General features: G+C 34.6%; 1 protein-coding gene across 12 annotated transcripts in view; it reads right to left on the reverse strand.

Annotated features, from left to right (window-relative positions):
• Positions 1-722: 722 nt before the first annotated feature.
• SNTG1 (syntrophin gamma 1) overlaps positions 723-24,603 on the reverse strand; it is a 325,126-nt gene continuing 301,245 nt past the window's right edge. For 11 of the 12 annotated variants that reach the window (XM_048940574.1, XM_048940573.1, XM_048940578.1 and 8 more), the window contains 3 exons: positions 24,477-24,569; positions 10,549-10,659; positions 723-2,137 (listed from right to left, as the gene is read on the reverse strand). In XM_048940574.1, coding sequence (XP_048796531.1) covers positions 1,979-2,137; positions 10,549-10,659; positions 24,477-24,569 — 363 coding nt within the window. In that variant the 3' untranslated portion in view covers positions 723-1,978. The remainder of the gene's footprint in view (positions 2,138-10,548; positions 10,660-24,476; positions 24,570-24,603) is intronic. The other variant, XM_048940576.1, reaches the window with a different exon arrangement.

Here is a 24,603-nt window from a genome sequence, read left to right on the forward strand (position 1 = left end):
AGCCACAGCAGTTTCACAAGTCATGCAGAGACTAAGATCTAACCCCCTTATTTAGGAAAGATTCATGTAAACAGGATAATGACTATGAAAATGTTGGATTTTGATGACACTTAAAACATTTAATCATTGGATTATGACATGATGCCATTGTATGTAACATGGAAAATAAACGTGGAACACAATTATGAAATCCTGTAACACTTGGAGTTCTACTAAGGAGTAAGAACATAATGGTAGTCCTGCGACAATGACAAAGAATTCCCAGAAAATGCATTTTCAGATTGTTTTGAACTAGAATCAACTTTACCTTCAGTCTCCATTTTGCAAGGATGCTTTCTAACACACCTAAATCCAAATACCTCTACTGCAAAGCAAAAAGACAGATGCATGATTTACCCCAACAGTTCATTCATCTTTTGTCCCCACTTAACGTTTGAATTGCTCCCATTTGGAAAAAGCTTTCCTCTGGATTCAATGCTGATTTTTTTCTTCTTTTAATATGTAAAAATGGATGGGAAATAGTTTGTCTTTCAGTTACACGAGAGATTATATCCTTAACTCTTACCTTCCATGTGCTTTTATAAGAAGAGGGAAAAAAAGGAAATATAGATTTCAATATTATAAGTAGAAATCCCAGAAAGCATCATTTAAAATATTTTACACATTCTGAATGTGCAACAAATGCATTTTTTGCAGTCTTTTTTTTTTGTCTGCAACAAACAAACAAACAAACAAACAAACAAACCTTTTTTTGATCTTTCAGCTATAACTCCACCATTTTGCCATTTTCATTGATACGTAGTAGCACAACATTAAATTATTTTTATAAGTTATTAGTTATAAATGTAAAATTCTTTCAGATTTGATCATTAAATGAGATCCTGGAACTACTATTTCTGTTATATGGTCATGGGTGATGTAGTATTTTTTTAATAAACAAAGACAGTATGCGTTCTGTCATTGCTTCCATCATTAAAGGCTATTTATTTTATTCCTGCCTTTTACTAATAATATAAAAAAAGAAATCACTACCAATTCAATGGTTTGACTCATTTTTCAAAAATAATATTAATGTCTATTTTCTTGAGACCTTATGATGTGAAATCAAGGTTAATAATGGAAACAATGCATTATGTGGTTTGTTTCTGAAGCAAATACATCTGTATCATGTGAGCAAAAATCAGATTCTTAGTTCTCCAAAAAATTGAGGAAGTAAATAGTAGAAATGATATTTTACAAACTTTCACTTGTCATTACGTTTGAAGTAATATTATAATATTTTTAATTGAAGAAGAGGAACTTACTCATGGAAATGGGGTTGTAGGGTTTTTGTTTTGAACTATGTCAGTCAATATGGCTATATATTTGTTGCTAATGCTAAAAGAACAAAATAGAAAAAGTACCATGACTCCATGTATGGAAATAATTATGGATTACAACGGTGCTTAAAGTGCTTTCTTATTTGAAGAAATACTTACACAAATGTCTTTTCATGCTCATCTCCTCATCATTAGGTACTAAATGCTTGTCGCTTTCTCTTATGTCATTTATAATATAATCATTGGGTACTAGTTTCATACTCAGAGTTTAGCATATTGTCATAAAAACATTTGAAAACAGGAAAATGACAATTCTTTTTGTGTGTTATTACAGCAATTTGAAAATTTTATTAAATACCGAAATGCCTCATTGCATCATTTATTCCTTTGCTTCCAGTGTTGGTTAAAGCACTAAATAAGTACAAATAGATCATACTAAAAGCATATCCATCCTATTCTGGGGATTCTGCGAGGATTATTTACTGGTGTCTTGCAGAACAGAAATGAGTTTATGATCCCACGTGACCATCTATCTGCTGACGCTGCAAGATGTCTTGTCTCCAGAATTGGTTTCCATGTACAGGTTCACCAGTTTCACATCTTATGAATATCTATACATTAAGTCTTTTTGATAAATGGCAGTGCTGTAATGTGAGATATCAAGTTGTATACTTTAATTTGCCAGTACCAGAAGTTGTGGGAGCAGCAGAAGCTGTTGCTTGACTGCCTACGTACAAGGGGTCCAAACAAGCCACTTTGGCTGCAAAGAACGAATGGATACAATGAAGGACTGCAAACAGGTTGGAAAACTCCAGCTCCTGGAAGTGAAAAAAGAAAGATTAATCATGAAGCAAAAGAAGACATCACAAACATGCACCTAGGAATGAACTGAGTTTTAAATGGAAATAGTCTGATGTAATCCTGCTGATCTATCTGATAGTTCTAGATTACAGGCACTTAAGGGACAGCATTATTTATTCCATAAATATTTTTTTGGAAGCTAATATGAACAAATTTCTGAGTAAAGTGGCTGCACAGAAGTATGAGGTCCTGCCTGCTAAAGAGGAAGGAATGTGACAGCCATATACAAATATGCGAATCTGGTGCATTTTGCAGATTGATTTCTTTTAATAAATCAATCAATGGAATGAGTGCATTGTGTCTACATACCTCTGGGTTACTGCTGCATGTACCCACAAAGATCAGTAACGTTGAGTTCTACATATGTCATGTTTATCTGTCATGTCACCACATAGTGGTAACTACTATCTCACCTACACTAATCTTTAGTTAAAAAAGAAAACAAAACAAAAAACTTCATAGTGCTAATACAGAGATATTCTGGCTCTGTTTTCACTGAGGCAATTATTTTACTGTACCAAAAGTAAGGAACATACTTGGAATTTTGATCTTATTAAAAATATTAGAGAAAGCTCTTTTTGTTCTACTTTAATTTGCTTTTTTTGCTTTTTTTTTTTTTTTTTTTTTTTTTTTTTACAGCTCCTCAGATGAGATTTTCTTAGAAACAAGATGAAAACAAAACAAACCAAATTTATATATATATACACATATAAATGTTTTCCTTTGTGTCTCATTGATTTTATCTTATCAATGGGATCATAATGATGATGGATTTTTTCTAGGAATTCTTCAGTATGGTTTTTTGATGTTAGCATTTAATCAATAAGAACGTGCTGTGTTTGAAAGCAGACACTGATGTTATGCACGTAGGGATGGTGATGCAGATTTATGATCTTTTTGCTTTGATTCACTGCCTATGTAGATTTCTGCACTGAAACCAGGAACAGAGAACTGTGGTATATCCTATTTGTGTTTTTGTCTAGTACTGATATTTCCAGGTTATTTAGTGCTGACAGCTTTGCTTTTGTATAAAGAAATATTGATAGTATCGTGAATCTAACAAGAACAAAAAAAGGTAAAATTCTAAAAATTACATGAGCCTTCCTCTTGAGTTTTTCTGGAAGATATTGCTTTAAAAGCTTTGTGGAGACATTCAGAAATCCCTTATGTGTGAGATGGAACAACTGCCTGAAAGCAGAAGACTACATACGCAGAGTATCCCAGCAATGTATGAAACGGGTGGAGTTCTGCTCAACTCTCTTACAACCTGAGCAGATGTCCTTTGGAAATGTTCAGAATGATTTTTTAATTGCTTACAAGCTTCTTTAAACTCCCTTAAGTAGCAATTCACAATAAAGATGATGAAGTTTGAGCCAAGTTTTGCATACCTGCCATCTGTATTCATTAAAAAAATTCTGTTTAGAGATACTTTCATTTTTAAACATTAGAAAAAGTGTAGTTTGTTACAGTGCCAGAGATTTCTTCCCCTTCTATCCAAATTTCAAAATAAGAAAATTTATCATAGATGGGAAAAATAAGAGAAAGTCAAAGATGAGGAAACAAGGAATTAAGGAAACTATGTCTGAATAAGAAGCATCAGTCGCTCAAATTGTTACTTTTCATTTGCAATCTATTAACATCTATTCTTTGGTACTATAAAATAATACTAAGGCTTAAGATGAAAATATAAATATTTAGTGGATCTTACAAATATTTGTGATGTCAGCTCTGTATTATATTTGGAAAGACTGTCTTTCCACCTATGTGTCCACAGAGCAAGTCTATTAAAACAAATATTGCAGTTTGAGAATTGTTCGAGTCAATTAGGTAATCCTATTGCTGAAAGTTCTTATGTACATCATAATTATGGCTGCTGGACACTGAATTTTCACAGTGCATTAATACAGTTATTATCACTAGTTGACACAGGTGTTTCTGCAACAGTAACACATTGGGAAGATCCACTGCTCAATGGACCTTCAATGAAAACGTGTGAGGAAATGGCACAACTGCTGAAGGTCCCAATGGTTTGCTACTGTCGTTAACAATGAAACATTACATAAATCAATTTGATAGTAAAGATGAGCACTAACAAGTCAACGAATGCTAGATACTACTTGAAACATAATTCTTTCAGTGTCAATGGGTACATCATGCAGCGAATTAATGATATCTCTCTGATCACACAATTTAAAAAATTACATGCATTTAAGGTGACTTAGGTAGAGGATCCAAGTAATGCAGCTTATTTAGAAGACATAAATACATGCATATAACCAAATTCTATGAAGCTACTTAAAGACTTGGCTTTAAGTTGTTAATGGCTTGTGTTGTAACTGTGAAGGGCAGAAGTCACACTCTTGTGATCACATCTATTTCCCCAGCAGCGGATGTGGATCAGAGGCTAAAAAAGTCACATGCTGACTATGTTACAAGCAGAGTTCACATTAAAAGTGGAATTTGAAGCAGTGTGAAACACAGTGGGCTGATATTGGTATGTGATGAGTTTATAAATGTCTGATTAATAGCTGCAGCTGAATTTAAGGGAGTAAGATTGATGCAAAGGGATTCATCAGGAACAACAGTTTCCAGGCAGATTAGCCTTGTCACAATCAAATTTAATGAACAGATAAAGGCTCACAGAGAACTGCTGACAGACAAAACATTCCCTCAACTTGTGTTGAGAACTTGCACATTCAAATCACCATAGGTCTGCAGGACTGCCATAAAATGGAGGAGAACCCACAGACTTTTCTGCACATCTAACTGTCCCTAGTTGTTTTCGTATTTAGAATACTCTGCTGTCAGTCATACGCTTGTCTGAACACACTTTTATCTAGCAAAGTAGTGCACATTGCACACACAGCTTCAAGTAAACAAACAAATAAATCCTAAGAAACCTGAAGAAATATTCTGTCAAGCTATTACGTCTGCAAGCTGTAGGGAAAAGCAGATGCTCTGAATCACAAAAAAGCAAAGAAATCCAAATTTAAGCCACAACTACTTATCCATGCACAAAAACACAATTTACTCTTATTCCACTTTCCAGATTGAAATATTAGTGTATCCTCTTGATCTTGATCTTCATCCTCCCACCTTCTTGACCAAACTACTTTCACTCAACATTGCTGTCACTATACCAGATATTCTCAGGTTATTAATCTGAAGATTCACTGTTTCTGCATAGGACAATGTAAACCAACAAAAGATGAAGAAGACAAATATGGAAAAAACGAATACAGATAATGTTGTCAGATAAAAGAAAAAAAAATCAGCTACTTTTCATTATATTAATGTCACAGCTACCTAAACTCTATGTATGCAAACTCAAGAAACTGTTAGTTTGTGATTCAGAAAAAAAAACATTGTATTGTTACATATAAACTGCTGATATGTGAATATATTTGTTGCTTCATCAAATGTCTATATACTAAGGTAGAATGTGATTTTAAACAGATACAAAAAAATACAGCCTTTGAGCAAGACATGGGAAAACTAAAAACTGAGTCATGCAAAACCAAACAGTTCAAAAATCTGAACTCAGAAGGCAGTCACTGCAATTGAGCAATCACTCCGTAAAAATACTAAGGATAGATACTTGAAACCCATTTAAAGCTGGAATTCTAAACTTGAAGAGCACTGTGATGCTCACAGAAAAGTCCTCAAGGCTAAGAACAAGGATTAAATTAAACTTATACTTTGGAGAATATACTTGAAATGAGCAGAAATATCAGCCTGAAAAATAGTGCAAGCATTCATCAAGATATCTTACAACACACCAGAAGGCAAGCATTTTTGTTCACATTACTTCTCTAATGCAGGCTGTCTTATTTTATATTCGATTTCTATATGGAATAGTTTCAAGTTCAAATTAATTACCATTAATTGTTATTAGTGCATTATTCATTACTCCATATTAATGCCAGATCTTTAAAGTTATGCACCTTCTTTTGCTGACACCACAGTTTTTCCCAATTGACCAGATCTTCATCTTCATGTGCTGCTCACCGCTGTTCCATGACACTTAGTTTAGGGCATTAGCTAGTCTGTGAACAAAAGCTAACAGCACAGCTATGTGACCTTGGCCGAGTTTTGCTGAGAAAGCTGTTACGCTGTGAAAAATCCTTGCAAGTTCAGAAAGGTAAAAGGACAGAGAATAGTTTTTGAGATATACATCATGCTTTATGTTACAGAGCTGAAATGTAAGAAGGACATTCATTTTCTCAGTCCAACTGTGTAGGCCTGTTGCTACTTTATCAGGCATCAAATCCTTGCCATTGCAATGGAGCACACAACCTTTCAGTTTACAGAAATTCCTGGTTATTATATTTACTTACAAAATTCAAATAGAAATGGTATGTAGTAAAAAAAGAGGACAAAAAGAAACAAACAGAAAAAAACCTAGCAACAATTCTGCTTTAGATATATAGATACTGGATACGGCAATGTTTGGGAGTCTATGTGTATAGAAACAGAATCTTTCATAGGTTTAAGACATTTTTCTCAGAAAAACATAAAACTGTTTCCATTGCAGTGATCCACTACTCAGTCAGGTACAACAGAAGATTATAGTGCTCTGAGTTTATTACAGTGCTGAAATTCCATTAGCCTCTGGAGGCTGCTCTAATGCTGAAAAGCCATTAACAGATCATGAAGTTATAGCTAAAGAAATAGGTAATTAGATAGCAGGATGCATAATGTATCTCCTCTATGTTATATAATTGAAAAGAAAGATCTGCCGTTAATATTTTTCAATGCAACCAGAGCAGCCCAACAGGGATGAAGCAGAGGGACACATAGGCTCCATGTTCTTTTCCATGCCAACTGCTCTATTTTGTAGCTCCCAGTCAGAAAAATTCTGTCTGACTGTGCAAACCTGTGCAATATCTCCTGCTGAGTGACAGCTGGGAAATAACCTACAGATTGGAACGTCTAAGAGGTATTGGTGATTAATGTTGCCTCTAAATGGTTTACATCTCAGAAACTACTTAGACCTTAACTTTGAGACCTTCAAAGTCAGGTGTTTGATTGGCAGGCACTGCCACTGACCACCAGTGTGACCTATGGTAATTACTGTTCAGGTTTTTCAGACTGCAATTGTTCATGTCTACAAGGAAACACTTCCCTTATTCTATACTATGCATCTTTACAGTAGCATGTTGTTGTTTCAGAGAGGCCAAACAAAAACACCAGTACAAAGTCTCTAAGTTTAAATGTTAAACCATTTTTGAGCCTGAAAGAAGTATTTCTAATTAAACAGTAACCAAATATAAAGCATATGTTGTTCATCTCAAAACATGCCATTTTTAATTTTGTTATGTCAGGCATGAAAAACACTAAAATATTTTGACAGTGTTATAAAAATATTAGGTTTTCTGTGCCAGTGAAGGACTTTCACTTAGGAATGTAAACTCTGGTGGCAAGTGTGTTTTTCAGAAACAAAAGTTGACTGATGAAAGCATGTAGTTCTGCATTTCTTTTTCAAAAAAAATCTCAGATTTCATAACACTAGAAACTATTGTTCTTTATATTCAATCACAACAAAGAGGAAACTATAAAGTCACTAAGGCTAAAATTTAAAACACTGCCGCATAATTATTTTTCTTTTTAAATGTCAATCAACATTAACTACCTCAACACTCTACTACTCTTAATCCTTTAGGTCATGAGTAAATGTTTGAGATATAAAGAATATTATCACACAGACACAACAAGCCATAACTTTACACATACAGGCTGCACACAAATGTGCAGCATTACATAAAGTGAAGATAGGAAGCATTTGGATTTTGATAACTCACATTTTTACATGAAGGAATTCTAGGATTAAACCAGTATTACTGGAAATCAATCAATCAATCAATCCGTATCTGAACCATTTTACGTTTGCAAGGTGAAACTGAATTATAGCACATTAGAAACTTTAAACGTATCAGAGATGGAGGAAAAGTACTGCAGAACAAGAAGAGCAGGAGTCTCAAATCAAGCATGCGCACACCATAACAGGTTCTGCATAGAGCACGATAATGTTGATAATGAAGAGGAAAAACCAATTCTCACTTCTAGTACCTTATTGAGCTGTACCACAGTTACTTGCCACACTGGTTTCTCACTACTGTTTGAGAATGCAAAAATGAAAAACCCTAACAACTTGAGGTAATGATGACTCCTTAGAATTTTTTGTCTCAGCTGTAAGTCCTCATCCCACTATATTCCCCACATAATATAATAGGCAGACAATTGTACTTATTTCAATAAAACATTACCCTGTATATCCTCCTTACAACAGCAGGTCTCCAGGCTCTGCAGCTCAGAATTTCATTTAACAGGTGGTGATAGCTTTTGCTATGAATATTCATCACAACCTTTAACAGCTGTTTGAGAAAATTCCCATCATCTGATTCCAAATGAAGCCTGCATACAGCATGCATGAAACCTGGCATTACAAGCATTTCTTAAAATCTGATTAACATTTTTTAATGACTAGAGAGTTTCCCAAATAGATATGTCTCCAGTTCTGTAATGCTAATAAAGTCCAAAAAATAAATGTTCTGCATCTTTTCTTGCTGAATAGTGCTTTAAATACTTGAAAGGTTCAGTGGATGCAGAGAGGCCTATTCACAGAATTTTAAGCTAACCAAAGTTAAAAAATATGACATAAAAATGTTTTCATTCTTTCTTCAGACAAGTGTATCTTATAGTTTTTAGACTAAACAATGTACTTAAGCAAATAGGAAGTTGATAAATGTTATAACACTGTCCAAACACAATACAATCTGACATTTTTCATCATAATGTAACTGACTTGCTTTGAGTATCAAGAAAATTATGTATATATATATTTCTAAATTGATAAACCTGAAAGATTAAATTTATAATCAATAAAAGCAGCTAAAGAACATGTCAGTATATTAATTAGGATACTAGTAAGTTTGTACAATATTATTCCTTCATAATTTAGAGGTATAACTTCTACTTTGATAAAAGGTGGAAAGGTGAAGTTTCCTAGAAATAAAGCTCAGTTCAGTTTAACTGGGAACAACAGTACTATAAAATACTAGAATATCTCAGAGACTTAAAAAGTGATTAGCATGACAGATTTAATTAAAAAAAAAAAAGAATAAAATGATGAAACCATGTTTCTTATTCAACATCTAGATTTGTAACTATGCGTTGTTTTTAAATTGATGAAATAAAGCATCACTATTCGACTCTTGGATTCCAAAGAAAATTCTAAGAAATACTGCATCATTAAATTAGTTCTAAAATCTTGTGTCCATGTAATAGCAATACGAGATAAATGTAAGAAAAGAAATAATGAGTTTCAATTTCCAGCTATACTTAGAAGCATAATAAAAGTTTCCCATTATTTGCTTAAAAGAAAATCATCCTCACAACTTTAGGGTGTTAAGTTATGGCTTTGATTAGTGAAAAAAAGAAATTCGGTACTACTGTAATATTTGCTGAAGGAAATAAGAATATTTATATTCTTATTATATTCTTATTACATTCTTATATAAGAGTGAAGAAAAATATGAATGTACTGAAAGTCTACCACACTTCATTTCTACTGATTTAATAGGAGTTTTTGTATAGCTTCGTTATATTGAATTTAAAATTTAAAATCAAATAAATAGCTGGGAAAACAGTATAGTAAGGGCTTAAAAAGCCAGCTTTAAAGCACATCCAAGCAAACATAATCAGGATTACAAAAATGTTGGGATTCTAATGAAAAAGACCTTTGATTCAGATTCTCAGGCAGTTTCAATGTTCCCAGGAAGATCACTTCCTTATGCATACTGGGACAATAAATTCTGAAAATATATTCATAAAATTAGGCATAAATCTTCCAGGGTAACTGTTTTAAAAAAAAAAAATCCTGAATCAAAAGCACAACTCAAAACAGAATTTTAAAATAGACATGGCACAAAGCTTCAATGCCATCTTCTTGTAAGAGGATATATGTTTAATCTGTAATATTTTTTATTGAGCTCTAGTAACAAATGTTAAATCTTTGCTGTATTTTCTGCCCAAATTGACTCAAACATGTTTTGCACTGTTTCTTCATGATACCAAGTGTAGAGAAAAAGATAGGTCATTGAAATTCTCAGCCATTCTCTTTTATTAACAGACTTGGCAAATACTCCTAAACGCAGCAAGTCTTTTTTTTTCTTTAATGTAATGGCACTCTATAAAAGACTTTAACTTACCAAAAATTCAGTTTATTCAGATTTATTTGATTTTATTTTCACTTCAAACATTGAATGACTTTTAAATAATTTAGTTTGATTTACTCATCTTGTCTCCCAGCTGCTGCTTTAATAGATGTTTTAAGGTAAAATTGTAAAAGAAAAAAAGTTGTTTTTACCTTTGCTTCAATTTGTTTATTATCTGGGTTTTGGAAAAGGAATTTGATTTTGCTCTTCCCATCATCTGAAGAACCTTTGAGCTGGGAAAATTTGTACCTCCAAAGTACAGCCTAGAGGAAAAAAAATACATATGCACAAGCAAGTCAGTGCAGTTGTTGTGGTAAACTGTATGACAAACAGCTGATTTCCTTCTAGCAGAATTTTTAACCTCTCAATGGTACATCATAAAACCAGCTGAGTCTTATGTATTCTGATGCCTCTTTGGGATGTAGTATACTTTGACAGTATTTGACTGAGATTTGACAGACCATATCTGTGAAATGTACTCTGAAGTCTCTTTAACTATACTTAATCCTGATTTATCATGTCTAAACCCAAAGATTTTTACACTGAATATTTGGTGATTGTCCAATCCATACAAAGTGATTATGTTTCATAAAATTCCTCTCTTTTCACTTACACAGGAATAAAAAAAAATATCTAGTTGTATTTACATAAAGGGCATATCATACTTAAATTTATAACATAACAAAAGAAAACACAGTAATTAAAAATTAATTTTGAGTTTACCTATTAAAGCTCTAACTAGGAATTTAAGCAGATTATGGATTCCACACATATTCTCAAAGAATTGCGTATTACATATTCCACACATATTACATTGTCATTCAAGTCTTTATATTATGAATTGCATCATACCATGTTGAAAAAAGACAGATTGCTCGACAAAATAAGCATAGAATAATAATTAAAAAAAATATAGTTGGCTCGAAAAAAATCTTCTACATTTATTGTATCTAATGTAGATTTAAATAGTCAAAGAGCATTTGAAACTTCATTTTGCCTAGAAGAATCATTTTTTAACTGTAAGTAGTTTCAACCTAATTAAAAGGTATTTTTCCCTGCAGGTGTTTTGAAGAAGTAATATTTTCATTGTGATTTCCGTACTTTTTCACGTAATTGTATGATCATCCTTGTTTTTATTTGTTTTGGCGTAATGGTTTTTCTTTTTTTGTATCTAGCTGATATTAAAACAGAATGTGAGACGTGAAATTCTCAACTTTCCAAAATAAAATCAAGCTCCCTCTACAAGTGTGTTAATTTCTTTATGCTTTAAGCTGAAATACATCTTTCACCTTCACCTAAGTAAAGTTAGTTACATCATAATTGTCTAAGTAACTGGAAGAGGGTGAAAAAATGATGATATTTTAATTGTGCACAGTAACAATCCAAGTTACAAGATTTATTTTCCAGTATTGGAATTGAAGCTTGTAATTATATGAAGGATGCTCCAAAAGCCTCCTATTTTATGATATTGGCCCATGATGTCAGAAGCAGATGTTTGTGGTATGGCAGTAGAGGTTGAACCTTCCCACCAGTATTCCATTACATTTTGATTCAGTGTGATAGATGGCAGCAGCCGGGAGGTGTGACAAAATGATGGAAGTGCATATGAAGCAAAGAAAAAATGGTGTCCATTGATATTCATGGATGCTTTCTGAATGTTTGTGGAGACCAAACAGTGGATGTGAGCACAGTGAGGCAGTGGGCAGTGGGTGGTGAATTTCAGCAGTGGTGACAGCAACAGTGGGTTACCTCCACTGGTGCGGATTTCTATGAACATGGCATGCAGACTCTTGTTCATCGTTGACAAAAATACATAACTAGTGGTTGTGTACTAGTGGTACACATGGTATGTTGAAAAATACTGTTTTGAAGCAGAGAATTTGCTCTATCAAATAGTGTTATTGTGCTCTCTGTATTTTTTGTAGTTTTCATGGAATTATATATGAGGCATTACTTTCTTCCAAATTCAGATTAAATCTGAATGAAGATGAAGAATGCATAAAACTTTAATTCTTTGGCATTTCCCATGCAACTTTGACAGTTGCTTCATTCCCACTCAGAGGACAGTGAATAATGGTCATACCAAACCACAGGCATAATTCAAGAACACACTTCAATTTAAGCATATCACAAGTATTGAGAGTTCTACTTAGCAATGGCTGTGTTACATTAAAAAATCAGGTCTGTAGTATAGACGTGCCAAAATCCTTGTAGAGACTAATCCCATCAAGATTGCACTTGTTTCTTCAGAATATCAAAACAGGTTCCCAGAACAGACATTTTAAGAGAAAACTTTGCAGAGGCTATTAAATCCTCGTCATCTAAAGCATAAAGATTAAAAGGACCATTGACTATGCATGGAATAATTTTAAAATGAAAGAACTGCTTTACTTCTTCTTGCCAGTCCATGTGTTCATCTTTTTTAAGGACTATTTGTTTTTTTTTAGTTAGTGCAAAATATTTAAGCAGAGAACAGAGACTGGCCTGTCTTTATTCAGCAACTACTTCATCGACCCAAAGAACAAAGAAGCAAGACTTACGTGCAGTTTCACAGAGACTTATAGCTACAGCTCTGACTTAAACACACAAGAAACAGAGTTTCACATGTGGTTATCTTTCACATGTCCTACGGACTTATTTTAGCTTCAAAGTGTTCAGTTCAGTGACTGCTTGGATAGCTATTCTTCTGCAATAGGAATAGGAATCCTTGGGAACTGAAATCTATATCATCAGCAAAGACAGTTCAATGATTTTTTCATCGTTCTGAGCATCATAGTTCTTCAGAACTGTACAGTAAGTGCTTGCCACAGAGAGTTAAACTTAGGTTGAAATAATTTTGTATAAATAAATTAATTTATTTTTATGTATAAACTGAGCAATAAGTACATTTGTAAAACAGCTGTCAAATAATACCAAAGAACCAATGTGTGTCATATAAACTATCTTTAAATCGTGTTTTATGCATCATTTGTAATAGAAGTGCTTACAGGCTTGAATGTTCATTTTCATTGAACTTAACACTTTATAATACATCCTGGCAGGATTTCTTTTAGTTAATAAAAACACTGAATATGGTATGTAGCATGCTAATGAAAAGAACTACATCCTTTCCCTAGCTGTTACTCATAGATTTCTTAGGTTGCATTTTACATTTTGTACTATTTGATAAAATTAATCTCAAAGAATAGAAAAATGCAATGCTAGCATATGAACAGAATAGCTGACAAATTACATATAAGACATCTCCCGAGATGAATAAAAATATAATCAAAAACTGAAATCATGTCTTGACTGAAAGCAACAGGATATTTTTCACTTGATATCTGGGACTGAGATTCTCAGACAAAACTTTGTAAGAGAAGTATTATTCTTATAAAGTTTTGTCTGAGAATCTCAGTATTATAAATGTATTATTTATAAGTAATTATTTAGGAATTATTTAGTCTTTTTAGTAAAATTAGCATATGTTATCTCCTGCTAATGTTATTTTCTTGCAATTACCTGTGGATGCTCTCTACCTACGTTTTTTTGTTTTGTGAATACAACAACAATGAAGTAAAAAAAATGGTACACAGATGAAAAGTTATTGACTTCAGCTCCCATAATACTCTGCTATGGTTCCCCACAGTCACACAGATGAAAGAAAATTATATTGTTTCTTTTCTATGCACTGGTGATAAATCTAGAGAATATATGCTAAAAGGAACCTCAGAAAATACTGTCATGACTGCATCCTATGACAGTTAGGTACCAATTGCTGTCATTGCAAAGTGCTGACTAAATGACATGCAATTTTGATGAGTTATCCCTTTTTCTGATAGTGCTATGAAAACCAAATCAGTTATCCTCTAAACAATTGTACCAGTATAGTGCTAAATCACTGTTATCTTAGTTTAGGGTATGACTGGAGTGTTGGTTTTGGTCCTCTATTTGATCAAGAGGCTTGATTCACACTAAATAAAGACTAGACTACCAAACCAACAATGAATAAGCAGTTTATCTTTGTATTTTTATTTACTTAACTATGAGGAATATACATACTCTTTGTATTTGCCTATTTCTCGACTCTGTGATAATTATATGATTTAGCAAGGGCATTTTGCATTGGCATTACATAAAAAACAATAACTATATTTTCTCAACATGAGAGCCTTTAACCAGAATAGAATTAATTTATGGCCTATAGTTTCATTACTGAACTGTCTTCTGTTGTCTTTTCTTTGACATCTTCAAAAAGCTGTAGTTCTACTTTCCATTAATATCTTCTTTTATTCTTATAATCTGACTGATTGAATTATGCTTCTCTTTAGCTTTCTAAGGCAAATCTTTATTTTATATATATATTACTCAATCATTCTAAATTTCAGCATACACATTTCAAACTAATGTTGTTTCTCATCTGACTAAAATTAATGATACTTCTATAAGTCAAACTAAATCATGTAAAAAACGTCCAGTGGATCTCTATTTTCAAGAATAAAAGTAATTGGGTCTTTGGACATCTTGTATATTCCTTAATTTGTCTGTCTCAGTTGTAACTGAGAAAAATGGCATTCTTGTAAAGAGGCATTCTGCCCATAATGATAGCAGTAGGAAAAAGATTAAGATATTGTTCATGTTCAGTTCTACTGTGTCACTGATCTCTGGAGAGTGTCTTACTACAAAATAATTATGCTACAAGGCAATTTTCTTTGTCAACTTCTGTAGCTTTATAACTGCAAAGGGAAAGACAGGAGAGGATATGGAGGATAAAGAATGAAAGTAAGATATAGGAAAAAAGAAAGGAAGTCATCCCTAATAAAATAAAATTGGCCTTGTCAGTTACTGAAGATACACAGAATACTAATAGAGTATACTTTATTTGCTTAGTACTGTTGGATAACCTATTAAAAATTTGTTCCTTCAGTACAAAGCAGGATTGTAAGAACCATGCTGCATTTATTTCAAAGGTACAGTAGCTGTTTATTCAGTGTCTCTAAGTATGGAACAAATATTTGCTTACATGAGTTAAATTCTTTACCCTGAAGTGAGTCTAGTTGCCTTCTGCCTTCTCCATAACTGAAGTCTGGATCTCTTTTCTTTTTTTTTTTTCTTTTTTTTTTTTTTTTTTTGCACAGATCTTCATATATGTATACTTACTTAGAAGTTTCTTCCTGAAGAAATTCAGACAAATTCTGCTCTGCATTACAGAGTAGACAGCTGATATTAAAAATAGTGATATTAAAAATGCAATGCTATTTATTGTTTGCAATGTATTCTCTTTCTTGAAGTGTGCAGTGTGTCCAGGGATTGGAAGTTGACGATCCTTGATATTCCTCCAATCCAAGCTATTCTACGATTCACTGATTATGATTTGATGCTACATTGATCTCCCTCTGACCTCAGAAGAAATAACTGAATAGTTATTGAAACCAAAAACTGGAAATAAGCTGGAAAAAATAGAAATAAAAAACACGCCTCATACTGTTGTGGTGTTTTCTTCCTGATGATTAAGGCACTTCAGTAGTGCTCTAAGATATAGAGCAATGAATCCAAATGGGCATAAACCAGCTTCACCATATTTAAATACTGGCAAAAAGTATATATAGATGCACACATATTGCAGACAGAGTGCATTAAGGGTAATTGAAAATGGCTAAATTGTAGAATTCTCTGACACTGGTAGTACATATCCTGATAAAAAGGTCTGCTGTATTCTTTTGGGGCTATGTTGAGAGACAATAGAAAAATGGAATATATATTTTGCTATTCATAGTGAATAAAATAAGAGAAAGTTATTGGATTAGACACACACAAAAGTGCAAGCTTATTTCCTTTTTTAATACACACAGAAAACGCTTAGGGAGAAATTGAGTGAAGATGTGGCAGGAGTTCAGAACCTCACAGATTAGATTTTGGAAACAGGAAAACTAACATCGGAAAAGGGAATTGTGGGAAAGTACCTGCATATTTAGATTAACAAAAGCTGACATGAATTTTTGATAAGCAATAATAAAATGAGTTCCTTTAGTATCATTGAGTGTATGTGTTTATTTCACCTGTTAGAAAATTCTGCAAAGATTACACTCACTGAAAAGAGATTAAAGCTTACTTAACAGCAACCTAGGTGTTTGCACTGGATCATGTTCAATGAGGCTTTCATCTCATCTATGGTTCTTCTGAATTACTGGTAGGCCAATTAGCAACACAAGTAGACAATGTTAGAGAAATGTACGGTTTGAAGTGGCCACCTGCAATCATAGTTCTTGGGAAAAACATTCTCTACAGTAGACACTGATATTCAGTGCTGCAAAAATTACCTAAGCAATAACTCTGTAACTTTCAACACTTGCAACAGATATTTTGCATATGTTTAGAATTTATATATTTTTTAAAAAATAACATTTAGGGCCTAAAACATCTCAAAAGAAAAACTGTGTCTGCAGTAGATGCTGCATATCTTGTGACTCTCTGTTAAGCAAGGTGTAGCTGAACAGAGTCCGGAAAACTTGATTAAGCGCACAACAGAAAGGAAAATATCCAATCAGTGTTCACAAAGGCTGTTGAATTAACTTTTAGCAGAATACAAGTGTAATATGAGAGGAAGAAAGATGGGATTTTGTTCTTCCAGTATTTCAAATAGTGCAGATTTCAAATAGTACAAATTACTTCAAAGATGGTGAACATTTTTTGAAGAAGTCCATAATGGATTAGATGCTGTGAGAACACTTAACCAGAGATCACATTTAAAATTTTACATATGCTGATGGTATCATAAGCATTTTTTGATTATATATAAAACCTAATATATACTTCCAGTTGACATTTCAAATTTTACCTTGAAGCTTCCACGTGATCATTAGGCAGATGACCTTTTCATACCAGGTATATTACTACTGTAAATGAAGGACCGCATCATAGAAATTAATCATAGTTCCTTGTCCTGTTGCTGGGCACTTTTGAAAAGAATCTGGCTACATCCACTTTAGTCTTGCCCATTAGACAGATATTTATAAACATTGGTGAGATCCACTCTCAGTCTTGTCTTCTCCAGCTAAAACAGTCCCAGGTCTCACCCTAGGTCTCTCAGCCATAAGAGAGATGCTCTTTTGGGCACGAGATGGGATAAGGCCCCTAATCAACTTTGTGTCCCTCTGCTGGATTCCTTCTAGGAGATTCCTGTCTTTTTTGTACTAGGAGGCCAGAATTGGACACAATATTCCAGATGTGGCCTCATCAAAGCAGAGCAGAGGGGGGAGGATCACCTCCCACATCCTTCTGGCCATGCTCTTTTAATGAATCCCAGGATACCACCGGTCTTCTTGGCCACAAGGGCACACTGAAGGCTCATGACCAACCTGTTGCCCACCAGGACACCCTGTTCTCTCTCCAGGAGGTCAACCCCTAGTCTGTACTGGTGCATGTGGTTATTCCAACCCATGTGTAGGATTCTGCACTTGCCCTTGTTGAACCTCATCAGGTTTCTCTCCACCCAACTCTCCATCCTGTACAGGTCTTGCTGAATGGAAATTTCTCGTTTGTCAAGCACTCCTCCAAGCTTCATATGATCAGCAAACTTGCTGAAGGTGCCTTCTATTCCTTCATCCAGACCACTGATGAAGATGTTGAACAAGATCTGGTAAGTATGGACTCCTAAGATACACCACTAGCTACATGCCTCCAACTAGAATCTACATCACTGATCACAACACTCAGAGCTCTGCCAGTAAGCCAGTTCCCAGTTTATCCTACCGTTCACTCATTTATCTCACACTTCCAAAGCTTCAGTTACTATGGAAGACAGCATCAAACACCTTGCTTAAGTTAAAGTACACAACATTTACTGCTCTGCCTCCATTTACCCAGCTACCAGATTGGTCAAGCAAGGTTACCCCTTGGTAAAACCTTATATCAGGTAAGACCTGATAATCTTCTACTGTCTGCTTGGAGGTGACATGCAGAATAATCTGTTCCATCACCTTCCCAGGAATGGAAGTGAAGCTGACTGATCCTTCTTCTTCCTCTTTCTGAAGACTGGAGTGATATTGCTAACCTCTAGTCCTTAGGCATCTCTCTCATTCTTCATGACTTTTCAGAGTTGATAGAGAGTGGCTTAGCAATCAATTCCGCCCGCTCCCTAAGCACTCCCATTTGGGCCAATGGATTTGAGTACCAACCAACTCTCTTGGGCCCTCTTACCTGGGCCCAGTGCTTAACTATGGGATACCTCCGAGTAGATCCTTGAAGAAGTTAAAACTCTCTCTCTAAAAGTTCAAGGTTGCAATTCTACTTATCTCTTTGTTTTTTCCATGTAAGATTCTGATCTCTACTGTGTCACAAATATCTGATAATAACTGTTTGGTCCATATGAATGTTAGTAGTGAGTTTGGATTTTAGAACATCTGTGAAGTTTTGTCAGGTATGTTGGAAAAATGTAAATGGAAGTATAAGAAGGGAAAATAAATCAAATATTGCTTAATTGCTTCAATAATATGAATATTGGAAAAGCTGGCCAATGGTTCATATCATAAAATGAAGAACTTGGCTTTAGTTTAGTAGTGATTATTCACTATTAAAAAATAGTTCACTCTCAGTTCAATAGTAAATAAAAGAGAATACTTACAAAACCATGAGCACATACTTTAGAATAAAACAGAAATTACCAGGAAACTTATACTACACCACAGTACTAAAAAGGATTTCTCAGATATGTCCAGAAGCTAGTACTTGAGCCCTGTGTTCTGGGAAATATCAAAACATCACAAATAAATAAATAAGTAGATAAGTAAAAATTAGAAGTTGAATGTAAAAGAGAGTAAGGGAATATTTTAAAATGGAACCATTTAAAAACTACGAGTTTGTCTAAGAAATATTATGTGACCCATAGAGGACAGATAATTTATCTTAAAGTATCATTTTCCCCGAAGAATCGCATCACAAGAGAAAGTTTATAGCAAGTTTTGTTTTCAAAACTTTTCTCTAGTTATGCAGTGCAGTGCATAAGTGCATGCAGTGCACTGGGGGTTCTAAAATTCCTTTTCCCAGCCAATGCCAGACTGTTTTTGCAATTATTCACATAATTTTTTTTTCAGAATATTAAGAATTTTTACTAATTTTATCGATCCAATTTCTTCAAGCACTGTTATGTCAGCTGTCATTTAACAGTGGAATCATCGATTTAGAGGTAACCTGGGGATAGTTATTCTTGAGAGAGTTAACAACTGGCATAGTGGTTTATAGCAAAGGTCTATCTATCTATCCCAGGATCTTGTTCTCAAAAATGATCAAAACCAAGATGCATGGAAGAATAAAAATGCCTATACAGAATCTCCTAATGCAATTATAGCATCCAAAGTTTTGCAGCTTAAAAGACTTTGTAAAACTGATGTTGCTTGTTTATTTAATGGTATTCATTAGATCTATCCTCCAAGTACTTGTCCAAGATCCCTTCAACTTCTTTAGAATATTTTCTATTTGTAGTACTATTCTGCAATGAGTAAAAGCTAGACTGAATGAGTTATTTGACATTGAACTCCAGAGTCTATAGAATATGCCTTAAAGTTCAGTGCTAACGAAAAAAGGAGAAGTTGAATTAATGGAAAAATAATAGAAGTGAGCAGGTAGCAAAAGAATCATAACTGCTACTGGCAGCCAATTTATTCATATTTTCTATCTATTTGGGGAATTTCTATTTATTTTAGGAAGGATGAAATCTGTGACTGAACACAATTTTTCTACTACAGTGACTTATGAAAGATAATACTTCGTACTGTTTCTTGAAATATTAATTGTAAAAATGCATGCAGTCTATACACAACTAGATGCAATTGTTCATGGATAGCACAGTATTCCAAGAAGCATTTTTGTCTTTAATCCTGAGTATGTTACTTCATGTGGTAGTTCCTAGGACACTCATACAATCTTAACTTACAAACTTATATTGAAACATTCATAAAATATTGATAACTTAGTTTAAATTTTATTCATTTTCCTTGTTATACAGACTGATTTCCATTTTTCTTTCTTTTTTTCTTTTTTTGTTTGTTTTCATTTCCACTGTTCTTTATTTGCAAAGAGATTTTGAACATTAGGTAGAGAATAATACTTCTAGTTCATGTGACTGAACACCTCAAGTTCATGTTTCATTTTATGTGCATATAGCAGTACTGTTGAAGAACATTATGAGTCACAACCTACACCTGCCACAATCACAATAGTGGAGGTAATGCTTTTCCTATTTAGGAGCTCATGAAAATGGATTAGCATTTGTCAGCTCTCTGGTATGCATGCTAACAGAACATGTATGTTTAACACAGTGTCTTTATCTTAAACTGTGCATTCTGGTTGCCTGCTTTTCTATATCAAAGGTAAACAAAATCAACCCTGAAAACATTAGAATTCTTTGTGTATTGGTGTCTGAGCTTTACAATCATTGGTTTTTCCCTCCATTCTTGAAGGCAACCTGCTTTTAAAAGAAATCTAGCTAGCGTGAAAGCCAAAACGTTTTTACCAGGCAAAAGCACAAGAAATACAAAGAAATACATGGACAGTGAAAGATGGAAAAACGAGGAGATAAGAGTAACTTTCAAAAAAACAGAAAATATTTTTTTCAGGGGAAATCACTCCTGTCAGAGCATGCAGTCTTTCTTATGGTGCTGCTGGGAGCTTTGGAGATTAGAATGAGATAAGAGGTGGTTAATGATGGATTTGACAGATCAGCAGAAGACCACTGCTTCTCCTTGCAGCCCATATGGAAGTGCAGTGAATGCACAGAGAATGCACAGTATCAACAGAGATTGCTGCAGGGCTAGCAGGAGAGAAGGAGGAGGACCTCCACAATTTGTCAGATGATGCATAACATATTACCCTTTCTCACCTAACTTCAGACACGCTTTGGTGACACATTCTGCTGGTTCTTTAAGTGTACTTCTTTCATCACTGTTTAGATCCTCAAGATTCCCCAACAGTCCACTAAAATTGTGCATGGCTTGAAATTTTACAACTTTTTGGATGCTGAGCCTGGAAGCCACCGTAGAAGCATCAGCTTCGCCATGTGGTTTCATGGCTTTAAAGATGAAGGTGAGAGGAAAATGAGTAAAATTGACAGATGATTTTATAAGGCTTTATGAATCATGAGTCTTCTCAAGTTTGGCGACCTGGAAGATGGAAATTTGCATGACATAGAACTGTAGAATCATGAATGTTTGGAAAAGACCTCTAAGATCTAGTACAACTGTTTACCTACCACCAATACTGCCCACTAAACCTTGTCCCTAATAAAACATCTACCCTTTCCTTAAACATCTTCAGGAAAAGTGACTCCTCCACCTCCCTGGGCAGCCCTTTATAATACCTCACCACTCTTTCAGAGAATAAATTCTTCCTAATATCCAACCTGAACCTCCCCTGATACAACTTGAGGTCATTCCTTTTTAGTTTTCTTATGCTATTATCAAATCATCAAAGCTTAATTTCAGTCATCTTGTATTATGGATCTTCTGCTACTTGGTTGTGCAGTATGGCTTTAGTTTGAGTAGGGAAGAAAGCAGTGCTTCCACAAGGCAAAGTTACCAGCCTACCCAATCAAGTATCTTCTAGCTTGAAGTGGAAGGTAGATTAAATTTTTTTTCTGAACTTCTTCTAGTGTTGGTGATTATAGTGTATTTTGGTGGGGGACTAATTGGCAAAGCTAATTGCTGCCTTATTGTTTTAGTAGTCAATTTCAATATTTGAAATATTTTTCTGCTCTTTCCTATCAAAGAAAATTAAAAAACATTAGACAAAACAGAATCTGTTTTATAAGTAATATTGCTCTTGACAATGAAGTCTCCAGAAACTTTGAAAAACTGGAAAGGTACAGTGACCTGTTTGAGAAAACAGTACAGTGAAGTTATATCTCTAATAAAGCTTTTTATCTGTATCTGCAAATCTGCAGTACATTTCCTGAAAGTGTACTTATAAATGTAATTTTGCTTGTACTTTGCAACCTTAAATTTGTGGTGTGCATGAACTGCAAATAATGGTTTCAAAAGTCTTACAAGAACAAGACCTGTACAAGAACTTTGAAGGAGATGCAAACTACTACAGCATTACTAGTGAATGGGGGAAAACCTACACAATCTTTTTCCACTATGTAATTCTATTGCACTGACATTTTATGTAATATCTCCTAAATTGAAAATCATGTATTGATGGATCTTAAAAGATAATCTGCTTAGCAACAACAACAAGAGAGTCTACACAAGAATTTGGTTTCAATTCATCTCAACTTGTGCAAAAAGTAGATTGAAGTGGGAAGAAAAAGGAGTTTGATCAGGTAACAGAGGTAACGTAGTCAGAAGGGCTGACTAGAGATATAGGGTAGAAGCACATTCTTTGGAGAAAAGGGCATTTTCAACAGTTAGTAGAGACCACTCTCACCTTTATTGAGACTTTATTGAGATTCAGACCCATATTAAAACAATGCAGAAAGTGATGGCATATTATTTACCTGTCACCAGTTGTACTGAGTATTTTTAATATTAACTGGAAAAGCAGGAGATATAGTGACAAATAGTTCAATTGAACTGAATTGAATTGGTGATGAATGGAATTAAATCCAGCTGGTGTCCTGCTGACGAGTAGCGCTTCCCAGCAGTCAGTACTGGGGCCTCTTCTGTTTAATATCTTTATTGATGACATGGATGAGGGGCTCAGTAAGTCTGCAGATGACACCAAGCTGGGAGAAAGTGTCAACCTGGAACTAGGAAGGCCCATTAGAGAAATCTGGACAGGCTAGACTTCTAGGCTGAGGCCAATGGGATGAAGTCCAATGAGATCAAGTGCTGGGCCACAACAACTCCAAGCACCGTGACAGGCTTGGGACAGAGTAGTTGGAAGACTGTGCGTAGGGAAAGAACCTAGGGATGTTGGTTGATGCTCAGCTGAGCACAAGCCAGAAGTGTGCCCAAGTGGTCAAGAAGGCCAGTAACATCCCAGCTTGTATCAGAAATAGTGTAACCAGCAGAAGCAGGGAGGTGATCGCCCCCCTGTACTGAGCACTGGTGACACCACATCTCAAGAACTGTGTTCAGTTTTGGGCATCCCACTACAAAAAAGACATTGAGATCCTAGAGTGTGTTCAGATGAGGGCAATGAAGCCAGTGAAGAATCTGGACCACAAGCCTTATGAGGAGCAGCTGAGGGAACTGGGATTATTTAGTTTGTAGAAAAATAGGTGCGAGGGAGACCTTATCATTCTCTATTACTCCCTGAAAGAAGTTTGCAGCAAGGTGGGAGTTGGCCTCTTCTCCCAAATATCTAGCCTTTGGACAAGAAGGAATGGCCTCAAACTGCATCAAGAGAGGTTCAGGTTATATACTAGGAAAAACTTCTGCAAAAGAGTGGTCAGAAACTGGAATGAGCTGCCCAATGAGATGAGATCCCTGAAAGAAATGTATAAGTGTGGCACCGAGGGACATGGTTTAGTGGGGAAATACTGGTGGGAGGTGGATTGTTGGACTGGATGATCTTGAAGGTCTTTTCCTACCTTGGTGATTCTATGATTCTACGAACTGGCTGCCCCTTTTGGATCCTGCACAATTCTGATGCATGAGTTAGGCAGCAGAAGTACCAAAAATACTTGTATGATCATATTTCTCTTTTTGAAGACCTCTGAGCAAAGATATCTAAGAAAATATTTTGGGAGTTTCCATAATAAAACACACGCCCAATCAGGAGAAAAGAAAGATATGTTCCTTTTAAAGCTTATACATCAGATTGAACTTAAGATTATTTCCTTTCAAAAAATAGAATGCATCAGTAAGGAAACATCAAACTGAATAAGTCTGTGTTTCATATGAAATTAAAAAATGAAGATACTGTTTCAAGTTGGCATTGAGTTTTCAGTAACACACACATTACAAAATACAGATTCTCTTATCATTTAGAAATCACCTTCAAGATTAAACTAAAGCATGAGAGTTAAGAGTTGACACGAGATGATCTGTTGCAAGAGCATAAAGAAAAAATGGTACGTTTTAAGGATGTACTGTTTATCTTAAAGTGTACGAAATTAGAAGAAATAATAGTACCATGATGGAAAGAAGTCTTAGATCTTTACCTTTGTTGCAGCGTCGAAACAGACAAAGCCTGTGCTAAAGTCAATGGTAAGCCCCATGAGATGGCTCTCCAAAACGCAGGCATATGTCTTGCACTGTAAATCAAAAATGAGAGAAGGCAGTTACCAC

This window comes from Lagopus muta, chromosome 3 (genome assembly GCF_023343835.1).
Source record: "Lagopus muta isolate bLagMut1 chromosome 3, bLagMut1 primary, whole genome shotgun sequence".
Lineage (NCBI taxonomy): Eukaryota > Metazoa > Chordata > Aves > Galliformes > Phasianidae > Lagopus > Lagopus muta.